The following is a 12,347-nucleotide window of genomic DNA, read 5'->3' on the forward strand; positions in this document are numbered from 1 at the left end:
TCTCAACCCAATTGAAATGTGTGTTCAATCCCTGGCACATTCAAAGTGTCCTTGGGCAAGGCACTGAAACCCAAAATGCTCCAGACGCAGCTGTCATAGTGTCTCTGTGCGCGGTAGGTAGAAAATGCTTAAAGGCACAGAATAAAGGACAGTGTGTTTGAGTCAGTCGATTTACCGAGACCGAGTATACCGAGTATACTGTCACCTTATGTTCATTAGGGTTGTGAGAATTAACTGATAGAGCATAGTATTTAATTTTTAGTATTTTAGTATGTTTTGCATGTACCGAAACAGGGACACTAAATATCGAGATAATGTTAGGCGAGCAAACTTAAATCAGCTCAACCAAAAAACCACCTGACACACTTAGCTTGACAAAGTCCCATTTAGCACAAGGGAACTGGAAGCAACTGGGTGCCAGCTGGTTGTCCATCCATCCATCCATTCGCTTCCGCTTCTCCTTTTCAGGGTCGCTGGAGCCTATCCCAGCTGTCATAGGGCGAGAGGCGGGGTACACCCTGGACAGGTCACCAGTCTGTCGCAGGGCCAACACACAGGGACAGACAACCATTCGCCCTCACATTCACTCGCACATTTACACCTAATGGCAATTTGGATTTTCCAATTAACCTATCCCCACAAGCTGCATGTCTTTGGACGGTGGGAGGAAGCCGGAGTACCCGGAGGGAACCCACGCAAACACGGGGAGAACATGCAAACTCCACACAGAAAGACCCCGGCCTGATGTTGGAATTGAACTCGGGATCTTCTTGCTGTGCGGCAACAGTGCTAACCACCGTGCTGCCCTGCTGGTTGTATTCTGGTTATACTCCTAAAGAACAGGAAGGTCACTGAGTGCAAATGTAATAATTAATTGCGAATTTCTGTCTATGGAGATTTTTGACAGTTCATCACAGTTAATTGCTGTATTATCAGAAACAGACTGCACGTAATTGCTAACCTGACCCCATTCAGTCACAAACTGATAACACACTATCTCCAAATTATGGCAGGGTTTAGTAACAGTGTTGGTTACTAAGAAAAACTGAAGTAAGATAACCTAGTATACCTCTGATGCAACATTGTTTTTTGGTTTTGTTGCAAATTTGTGAAGACATCATTGTGATATTCCTCACTATCCAATCTGCAGCAAAATGTATCACAATGAAAGCCAGAAACCAAACAGCGAAAAAAGGATAAAGAACCAAGCAGAAACAGACAGCAGTGAGGACACTTCCACTGCCACCAAAATCACCCAAATCACCAGAGTACAAACATCACAACACAGAGTCCACATGGCCACAGAAACCTGAAGTGACCACAACCAACTGTGGAGACCAAGCAGCAGTAGAGACAGGAAGGATGCAGGAAGGTCTCCCTGTCATATTACAGCTGTGGCACGCAGGATTAGGACCCAAACAAAAGGTCGAACTGAAAAAGACAGCTTTATTTGCTGTGACAAAAACTCGGAATATTACAACAGAGAAAAACAAAACCGACACTGGAAACTAGGAAACTAGAAAAACACAGCACCAGAAGATCTCAGGCAAGACAGAGAAAAACGACAGCAATGAGGGAGTACGACGCGACAACGCACAGAGGAAAACACAGGACTAATCAGACAGGAAGCAAAACTGAATACACCGAACAGAGGACAAGGAACTATCAAAATAAAAAAGGAAACATAAGACTTTTACAAAGACGCAGACTTGACACTGTGACATGGAGACACGATGACTAGGGGAACAGAGGGAACATGAAACATGGAGACAAGAGGAACTAACCGTGGAACACAGGGAAGGCAGAAAACTAGAGACTAGAAACTACGCATATAACACACAGAGACAAATAGGGAAAACATGAATAACACTAAATCAAAGAATATTAATCCAGGACCTGAAACACAAATACTGGGGCACAGACGTGATTTACAGTTGAAAAAAGTATTGTGAGTGAAGTGATAATGTCATGATTCCTACCTCTAATGTTTGTTATCATTCACAGTGACGGTGTGCTGATCACGGGCTGCATTGCCAACTTACCACGAAAGGCATTTGACCAAATCAAGCAAAAAAATATCTCAGCTTTTCTAACTGCATAAATATCCAGATATTTGCAAACATTTGCAAACTGGCACAGGAATTAGTCTTTGAGTTTTGAATTTGGATTTTCTTGCTACTCTAAACTCCCCTAAAAACATAAAGAGAAAAAACTTGGCATGAAACACAACTAATGCCTCTAATGCATAGAGCCACATGTGCAGTGCTGCTGGAGCGCAACATAAAAATGTTTCACCACTTTATTTCTGCAAATGAGGAAATGGCAGATTCACATTCTGCTTAATTTAAGCTAATGGTAACTGTACACTTATGCTTTATGGTAAAATGTAAGAAAAATGAACCTTAAACTTATATGGTGCTGGTTGCCTCAGCAACAGCACAGTAAATTGAAATTCACTAGCTGGGCCGACGTTCTCATTTTAGGTTAGTAGTTAAAGGTGAATGCTTGGACATGAATTGAGCTGCGGTTGGGGAAAGGGCTGGAAGGGGACTGGCGACGGCTCCCAGGCCTGGCAGATCCCCATGTACTAAATAGGAGTGAAGAAGTTAAAGAATTGAGAACAAGGAGAGAGGGAGGGTGGGGCACGTAAACGAGAATGAACAGCTTGCAGAACTGGGTGAACCTATATAGATGACAACCGGAAGGAGGGTGTTTGGAGGCGTGGTCCCACTCCTGAAATTCCCATACATAATCTCCAATAAATGCCTATTTCTAACTGCAAATGTAAAAGCAGTAAAAGATCCTTTTATTTTTGTAGCTGAAACAGTACAATCATGAACATTGTTGCTGTTTTCTTATTCATTCTTATTAACATTGTATTTCTGTTTCTCCTATATGATTTTCAAATCTAAAGCCTTGTCATCGCCTTTTTATGGAAAACTCAAATTACAAGCTAAAAATATAACATAAATTACAAAATTACACATTTCAAATGTATGTTTTTTTTCTTCGTTAATTAAAGAAATTAAGCATCAGATAAAGAGAGGGGGCAACCATCCCACAGGGTAATAGTGGAATAGAGAGAATAGGGCTGTGAGCAAAGCCTCTTCCCACACACTACGGGTAATCAGATAAGTTACGCATGTCTCCAGCATTTTCACTCAGTTCTGAAGGACATTTACTCATCACTCTTCATGATACACAGTTCTGTGAGTCAGTGAGGAAGATGTAGGGAACATTGAGCTCAGACCAGGACTCTCAGACTGCCGTGTTTCCTTCATACTGTCTCTGTTCAAAGTGAGTAATTTCAGGATGCTGGAGACTTGTGGCCAAATTACATGAAAAGATCCTAATCGATCGTGGCCCCCGGACTACCCTCACAGCTCAGTGATGTTCCTGGGGGGATTCATTGCAGCTTACTGCTTTTACTTATTGCATTTGTACCTCTGAATCCTTTAGTGCTTCCATTTGATTTGGTTTCTCATCAGTGCACTAATAAATGTTGTAAATATCCACACTGAATGACTCCCAATCATTAGTGTAGTATTCCCATATACTACAAAGTAACTACCTATCATTGTCAAGTTTCCACTCTCTACTCGCAGGCTGTCGTTTAGCACAGAAACAGCAGCTCTGACAGGATCATTAGCAGCTAACACTTTTTAAACGAGCTCCACTAAAATTGCAAACCCAAAGACACAGACCCTGAGAACCAAAAGTGCACATACACACCGGGAGCTATATTGGATTTTTAATTGAACCGATGGTACTGGATCTATACTCACAGACACAGGCACACACTTTTTGCACACACAAGCAGAAATCCAAAGAAACACTTCTGGTGTGTAGGTATTGCTCATTAAGTGAATCCATGATGTAAAAAAAAAATCAGCCTGTCAGCTCTGGTATGCTGCAGAACACACTCAAACTAACAAAAGAGTTAAAAGATAGAATGAATGAGACTGAGCAATTAATCACATCATATACTCACAATTATTAATTAAGGGATGATTTAACTCACACATCAGATCTTGAAAGAAATATTAAATTATAACATCTTTACTGGCGTATTAATGCTCAGTGGAAACCAAAACCACCCACCCTGTGAGGGCTGGATTCAAAGTCACACCAAAAATCAGTTGAATCTAGAATTTTAAATAAAATGCGTTATAATGTGTTATCACTGCTGTTGTATTTGTTTCATTTTGTTCATGTTTCCATTTGCAAAGATGTCCGTCATTGTTTTCTCACAGGGGAAGCACTGACGGGTGCTGGAAATGTCTCCAGTGATAAATCCAGGAAAACTGCAGTACTTCTCGTCTCCAGAGCTTAAGCGTACTGGCAGTGACATGCACATAAATTCCATCTGCACAGTTTGCTACTCGTTACTTATACGATGTTCAGCCTGTCGCTAAAAGAGATGCACTGCTTTTATTTATTTATTTTTTTAACCAGAAACACTCAATTTTATTTTAGCTCCTTCATCAAAGTATTAAAAGTAACTCGAGGTGCTTCATACAACATGCCAACAGTCTGGTGATTCTTAACTTGGCAATTACTGCACTGCTACAAATTATAGTGAGTCACTAACACAAAATGTACTTTCAAAAATTACCGTACATATGGTACATTGTATGTAAAATATATTGGCTCCTGTGAATTCTTACTGCAAGCAGTGACATTACACAACAGATTCTTTCTAGCATAATATAAACACCACACATTTGTGAGTTTTCTCTGGGGAAAAACTTGCCAACCTGACTGTGTTATTTGCTGTTAAGAAAAAAAACTGGAATAGATATAAAAGGAAAACATAGTTAAACATCTGCTGCATTAGGAAGAGAAGGAGGCTATTGTGTTTGCGGGAACATGGATGCAGTGCTTGGATCATAAAAAAGCTTAAATGCATCTGCCTCTGATGACCTTGCTGGCAAAGACATGCATGTGTGGTGTTTAAACGCTTGTATGAATTTAATACTAATGCTCAGGTTTCCTCCCACATTTGAAAGACTGTAGTCTTATTAGATCATCTTACTCCACTAAAAAAAGCTCACCGTCTGTTAAATCCAATGCATTAATCCACGTTTTTCTTCTCTGTCAAAACCTACATTACCCAAAATTCAACATGCTACAAGTTATTCGTCATGTTAGTCCAATTTAAAAAAGTGGAGATAAACATCTGCTTTCCACACACTGTCCATATAGAAGCTAATTTCTCTGCTCTCCAACTTCTTAAAGAAAAAAGTCAGAAACATAGTTTTTAAAGTACTGATTGTTTCTTTTAAAATCTAATAAACTCAGTGAGTAGCTGTATGGATTTCAACTCCGTAGTGGTGATGCCTTCCAGAAGATAAAAGAAATGCAGTGGGTGGGAACTTTGTCACAATTTGTCACAGTAGATTACTGAAAAAAAATGAGATGAACAGACATTAAATGCACTTGATCAGCAAAGTGTAAAAACACATTAATCTTCAGGGAGCCCACTCTATCCAGTGAGGAAGCTTAAACCACTGAGAATCAATTTAACCTGCGTTGGTGTAGATGAACATGACAAATGGAGCACTGGAAGAGAAATCCCCAAACCGGGGGTTTCCACAGACCAACTAAGTTATCCTCTCCAAAACCCTCTGCTAAATGGATTTTTCTTTAGGTTTGGTTTTTGATAACATCCTGTAACTAGTCCAGCTCCTCCAGGATGACAAATAAAGGAGAAAATAGTACCAACCCCAAGCATAACATGAGGTTTGTGTCCCTGTTAGTCGCACAAGAAACCCAAAACTTTCCTTAAGTGATCAAATAAAAACCTTGGTCAGTTAAAACTAGGATCTCTGAAAATGGCCTGTGATGTCATCTACACATGAAAAAAAACCCACGCACAAAGAGTACTTGCTGAGAAACAGCAATTTATATTAGATTAGCGAAGGTGCACACAGTGGGTCATAGAACTGAGCGCTATCCCAGGGGCGTAATGGATAAATCCTAATCAGAGTGATGCTCTTCTTATTGTCTGCATAAAGGACTGCTGACAAAAGCTGGAACTAGCCTAGCAATTCCTCTCAGGTGTGAGTCACCACAGTGCACAGCATAACTCAGTGACTTGAACAGAGGAAGGGAGAGGAGAATTAGGCATCACACTTAGAATAAAAAGGGAATGAGAAATAAAGGCAACTATTTCAGGAAATCTCTCATACTCTGTTGGTTACTGTCTGGCTGAGGATGAAACTCTACCCCTGACACACACACACACACACACACACACACACACACACACACACACACACACAAGAACAGAGGCCACTGTGGAGAAAATATAACAGACTTCAGATTGTGTTTTTCTCAAGTAAGGTGCAAGTAAGGTGAATCATAGGTGCAACATGATCCAACAGTAAGGGAGACAATACAAGCAATTTATCAAACACCTGTTGAACAACCAGAACACACGTTTGCAGAACCTGTGATGTGTGTTTGATTGCTCCCCCGACCCTCAATTCCCTGCACGGCTAAGAACATCCTGGTATATTTTGCTCAAATGTTGTAATAGACAGTGATGTTTGGGACAAGGTTTTGCAATTGCCATCCAAAATTACAATTTGGGACCTCAGCTGTCCCAAATGTAAATGTTATGTAGGCAATGTTATGTTTGAGAATTCAAATGTCGGCAGTATGTAAGTAAGAACGTCTTAGTACAGAAAAAGGTAATACTCCTATGTCTGCTTGGGAACGTTTCAGTGTCTTTTAAAGAAAATGAGGATGTGATCCAGTCTCTGGAAGGGAAAACCATAAAGGTCATGTTTTTCCCGTCCAGGTGGAAAAACCTGGAAATTACATTAATGGAAGCACACATCCTTTTCAGCAGAAATGGTGGAGGCCCTGGAACGTTTGGGGGGTTACTTATAAACTGGATTAAAATGGATATATTCATAATTGTATTTCACCAACAAAATGAACTACTGTGCAAGTGCAGTCTATTTTCTAATTACATTACTGATGTCACAACCCCTCAAACCAAATAAATCAGTCTAGCAGCACGTCTGTAGCACTTTTTGTTCATCTATCTTTAACCCTCTCAGGCTCAAATGAAACTTTTTGTTGCTAATGCACAACCAAGTCCTGCAGTGGTACTTCTGAGTAAAAAAAACTCATAGAATATGTATGTGGGGTAATCAGGTTGTTAGTTTTTAACTGTTGCAAATTGGCAACGCCTGCCTCGAGAGGGTTAAAATGTGAACAAACAGAAAAAAATACCACTGGTTTAAAATTTCACACCGTAATCTGCAATGTAAACTTTTTTTTATAACTGCATTAATTCTCCTAAGTGTGGCTGACAAAAAGCAACATGACAGTGCACTTGGCTCATTAGGCAAGCTAAAGTCTGACAGGAACTGCAGCTCAGGCCAACTACAATTAACTCTTTTTGCCTCCCTCTTCTCATCCAAGGAGCTTACCAGCTTCAGCAGTTGCTACTGCAGCCAAACTGACACTGAAAAGATTTGAGAGCCAGTAACAACAGGTTTAAAGATTTCATTTATGAACTTTAACCCACATAAACACTTGACCCCTGTTTCAATCCAGGGGGTCAGTGTTGACATTGTGGAGGACTATAAATACCTTGGAGTACACATTGACAATAAACTGGACTGGGCTAAAAACACCACAGCACTTTACAGGAAGGGCCAGAGTCGTCTCTATTTTTTGAGGCGACTGAGGTCCTTCAACATCTGCCAGAAAATGCTGAGGATTTTCTATGAGTCTGTTGTGGCCAGTGCGATCCTCTATGCTGTTGCATGCTGGGGGAGCAGGCTGAGGGTCGCAGATGCCAACAGACTTAATAAACTGATCCGTAAGGCCAGCAATGTTGTGGGGATGGAGCTGGACTCCCTCAAGGTGGTGTCGGAGAGGCGGATGCTGTCCAAGATAAAGACAATGTTGGATAACACCTCCCACCCACTCCATGACATGTTGGTCAGTCACAGGAGCTCGTTCAGTGAGAGACTGAGATTACCGAAAAGCACCACTGAACGACACAGGAAATCATTCCTGCCTGTGGCCATCTCCCTGTACAACGCATCCACTTAACACACTGTTTGCTGCTACAACTACACATGTTTCTTTTCCAAATATTTATTTATAAGTGACTTATGTATGTATGTATGTATATATATGTATATATTGTACTATTCTTAGTTAGCGTATTGTCTGTCTTGTCTTAATGTTGGTTTAAAATGGAGCACTGTAACAAAAAATAATTTCCCCCAGGGATCAATAAAGTATTCTGATTCTGATTCTGATTCTGATATTACATTTGTAGCCACACACAGAGTTATTTAATATACCACTACAGACAAAATTAGAAAAAATATTTGTAGGGAAAGATCATCCCGATCACAGATGGCTGGACATCACTTACAGTGAAAGTACATATTAGCTCGCAGTATCACTGGAATACATAAACCAATACTTATAGTGATGGCAGTACATATTATAGCTAACGTTGACAGCCCCACATCACACCCCCTCCACTGGACTCCTGGGCTGCGATTGTACTGATGAGAAAATCTCTATGCAGGATGAATGTGATTACCAGGAAAACTGCATAAAACTGGGAATTTGATGAACAGCCAGAAATACAATAAACACGAAATGACCACATCAGTGGACTTTATAATAGCCCATAATATGCTTGGGTGTCACTTTGACTAAATGAATGAAGTTAGAAAGAATACAATTCAAATTCAGTGCAGTCACAATGATAAGTTTTTCCAGATTATTTATCTCCTTGAAGATTGTCTGGTTAGGAAAAACATTAGAAATGGCACAGCCATCAACTTAAGTGCAATCAGAAATACAGCAGACTGCCCTGTACTGCTATGCTCCTCTGTTGTATCTGCTATGTCATGTATAAGTCGGGTAAGAGTTCATATTGGCAATAATAAGCTTTTAATACAAAAAAATGCTACAAATTATACTTGTTGAATATATAATAGTCTTCACACGGTATAATTTTCTGTCCAGTGGAAACCTTTTTTTCCCACAGGCATAAAGTGTGCAGAGATTAGTTTTGTACACTATGTACATGAAACATTTATTATAAAAGCTCATTAAATCCAACTCAGCATGAACCAGGTGTTTCAGATTAAAGTTACCCATAACATGACATTATATTATTCTAGTACATCACCACTTCAGCTTTATACTTTACAAGTGATCTGTGGCTTGTAATCCTCTTAGGAAAAATGTTTAGGCGACTTTCTTCTTGGTGGGAACATTACTACAAACAGCTTTGCGTTAGTTACAAGGTGTGACCAGATGGCTTCTTACACATAACGCTGCATCTTTAATTACCTCCTAAATGTAACAGTTTGGCCAGTGTGGGTTTTTGTGTCTGAGAGCAGACATTCATCAATCTCACTCCATAAATGTCTTTTTTTCCCCAATCCACGAGCCAATGAAAGCACATGCTTATACAACTATGTGCTTTGTGTAACTTGTGAAGCAAATGTCAGAGTAATAACAACAACAGGTCTTTTTATTGCTTTTATCCAGCAAAGCAGAAATCAATGTCAGAACCATGACTGGGAGAGCTTTAAAAAGAGGAGGAAACCCAGGCTGCACATGACTGACCCTCAGTGTTGGAACCTGGTTGAAACAAATGTTGGCTTTTCAATGTTGTACAACGAATAAGACATTTCATGCTAGATTCATGTATGAATATTAGCCAGAATTAATGTTTCGATATTAAGGCCGATCAAAAAGCCCATGTTTGTCTACATACAAGATACAAGATGTTCCACCTTTTAAAGCTGAAAGGCATCACTCAGCCTCCTCCATATAATGTAAAATAGCTCATGACTGATCTCATAAAATAACATTTGACTTGTGCATGCAAGTAATTTAAAACTTGGATTCAACTGTATTTAGGTCTGAAATGCATGCCTAAATAAAGCAGCTGACCAACAGCACGTCAGCCTGACACTGGTAACCTTCAAGAGAGCGGAGAATCCAAAGCAGACATTGACACTGGAGTGTTTTGCTTGTTTAAAAAAATAAAACTTTTAACAAACTGATAAACAGAAAAGTCAAGATCTGAGTGTCTGTGATGAACTCTATTAACTTATTGTCTAGTTAGCAATTTAGCTAGCTAGCACGTAATGAAATTTAGGTTGTATCAATGTTAACTAGCTTGGGAAGTTACTACACTACAACCCACAAGGTGAGGGTCACATGACCTAGCTGTTTTTTTCTGGGTTTGTGGGTAGGTTGATGCTTTTAAAAAAACGTGCCTTTCACTCATTGTCATCATGTCATCATTATTATTATTGTTATTATTGTTATTATCAGTAGTAGTAGCAAACTCCATTCATTGTCCTGTGTCTTCTGGATAACTTTAATAGTGCATGTCAGCTTTTTTGATCTAAAGAAATTGTCCTGCTGAACTGTATATACACATCTTGATGCATTCTCAATCATCCAGGAAAGTAAATCTCCAAAAATTGATTCTGTTCATCTGGACGTAGCGTTTTGTGGGAGAAACGTTTCGTCACTCATCCAAGTGACTTCTTCAGTCTCAGCTGACTGCAGGTTTCCCCAACCTTATAAACAGTACATTTACATTATGACTGAAACCAGCCCACTGAGGGAACAATGGGCTGGGAGGTCAGTTCCTTAATCTTAATTATACAAATTCTCATAACCATTGATCAACAACCACTGATCAAAACCCACTGATCAAAGACCATGAGTACCATTCACAGAGAGTTCGGGAATGGCTGCAATCACAGCATTGTAAGATGGCGAAAGATGTACCCTTAGGCCCCCTCCTCGATTCAGAGATGGTCTTTCCCTTTTCATGTAAATGGCCTCCTATACTCCGCGCTCAAACCAGCGTTCCTCCCTGCAGTCAGCTGAGACTGAAGAAGTCACTTGGATGAGTGACGAAACGTTTCTCCCACAAAACGCTACGTCCAGATGAGCAGAACCAATTTTTGGAGATGTATATAGACAGTTTAATATTACTACAGTAGGAAGCCACAGGAAAATGGACAAAATCACTTCTCTTACCTGCAGCAGGAAGTCAAAAAGAGCTAGGCTTCCCCACTCTGAGTGCTGCACTCCCACGCAGGGGGCTGACCTCAGGTCTGTTTCACTCCCACAGCGAGCTTTTAGCAGTTTCTGGTAGTGAACCCAGCTGAGCTGTATTGAGTTCTGGTCATTGTCTTCATCAGAAAGGTGGTGAATATCTGGGTCCCACCACACTGCAGGTCTGGGGGTGCCATTAATGTACCTGTTGGGCAGCACGTGGCTATGAAAGGTCCTCAGAACTGCGGGGAGACTTCTGTTGAGTCCCAGCACTCTGTCCAGGTGGAAGGCGAACACTTCAATCCAGTCATCAGTGCGCTTGACCAGGGCGCAGCAGCCCTGCTGACAGCGCTCACTGTGGGTAGTTGAACGTCCACGTCCTTCTCCGTGCTGATGTGAGTTTTTCATCACGGATGGCTTCTGTGATGGATGAATACAGTTAGATAATGCTGTTCACTTTACTCTAAGACCATGCACCCATTATGATCCTATAGCCATGTATATTTAATTGTAAGGACTTCATTTACGACAAACTGAATATTTATTCAACTAGCAGATTATGACTTTTTATCCAGTAATTAAAGGATGGGACCTTTTAACATCTTTCATATATAAATGTGCCAAAGGTGGAACTAGAGTATACATAATAATATTGTTGAATTCTTTCAAATGTAATATATTTTTTTCTCCTTTTCCATAAACAGCAGGAATCCATTATCAGACTCAAAAACCTGCTTGACTTGTGAGCACAACCATCAGCTCTTAGTTGTGTCACACTGTCACTGCATGACAATCCAGATTAATCGATGAAACTGCTGTTACTCTAGATTTTTGGTTTTGGCCACAAATCCCATGAAAAGACTGAAACAACAATATGTTATTCCAACACCTTCATTCTGGAATTAAACTGACAAAACTGACAAGTCAATAACACGACTGGGTATAAAACAAGCAACCCTGAGACAGGTAGTTTCCCCCGAGTGAAGATGGGCAGCTTTGAGTAATACTCAACATATTTGTGAAGGCTTTATTAACACGCTAGACTTGAATATAACTGTTTAATATGGTGGACAATTTATGGTATCTACACTTGTTTGTGAAGCTTTGTGAAATATTCTCTATTGTTTTGTGATAATGTTATTATGTTTGATTGCTCAGCATGTCTTAAATCCTCTACAAACTCAGACTGTGGTCTGGCACATATTTCAGTATTCTGTTTGCATGTGTTCTCTGTCACGTTATGCTTCTGTTTCTTTTCTGTTGTGAAGGCA

At 40.1% G+C, this 12,347-nt stretch overlaps 1 protein-coding gene across 4 annotated transcripts in view; it reads right to left on the reverse strand.

The window, feature by feature from the left end:
- Window positions 1–12,347, reverse strand: part of gask1a (golgi associated kinase 1A) — a 78,606-nt gene that overhangs the window by 30,396 nt on the left and 35,863 nt on the right. For all 4 annotated transcript variants that reach the window (XM_085290602.1, XM_085290603.1, XM_085290601.1 and 1 more), the window contains exon 3: window positions 11,059–11,496. In XM_085290602.1, coding sequence (XP_085146728.1) covers window positions 11,059–11,496 — 438 coding nt within the window. The remainder of the gene's footprint in view (window positions 1–11,058; window positions 11,497–12,347) is intronic.

This window comes from Mchenga conophoros, linkage group LG11 (genome assembly GCF_057382185.1).
Source record: "Mchenga conophoros isolate Kocher_MC1m ecotype Shallow Benthic linkage group LG11, M_conophoros_male_GT1.1, whole genome shotgun sequence".
NCBI classification, from domain to species: domain Eukaryota; kingdom Metazoa; phylum Chordata; class Actinopteri; order Cichliformes; family Cichlidae; genus Mchenga; species Mchenga conophoros.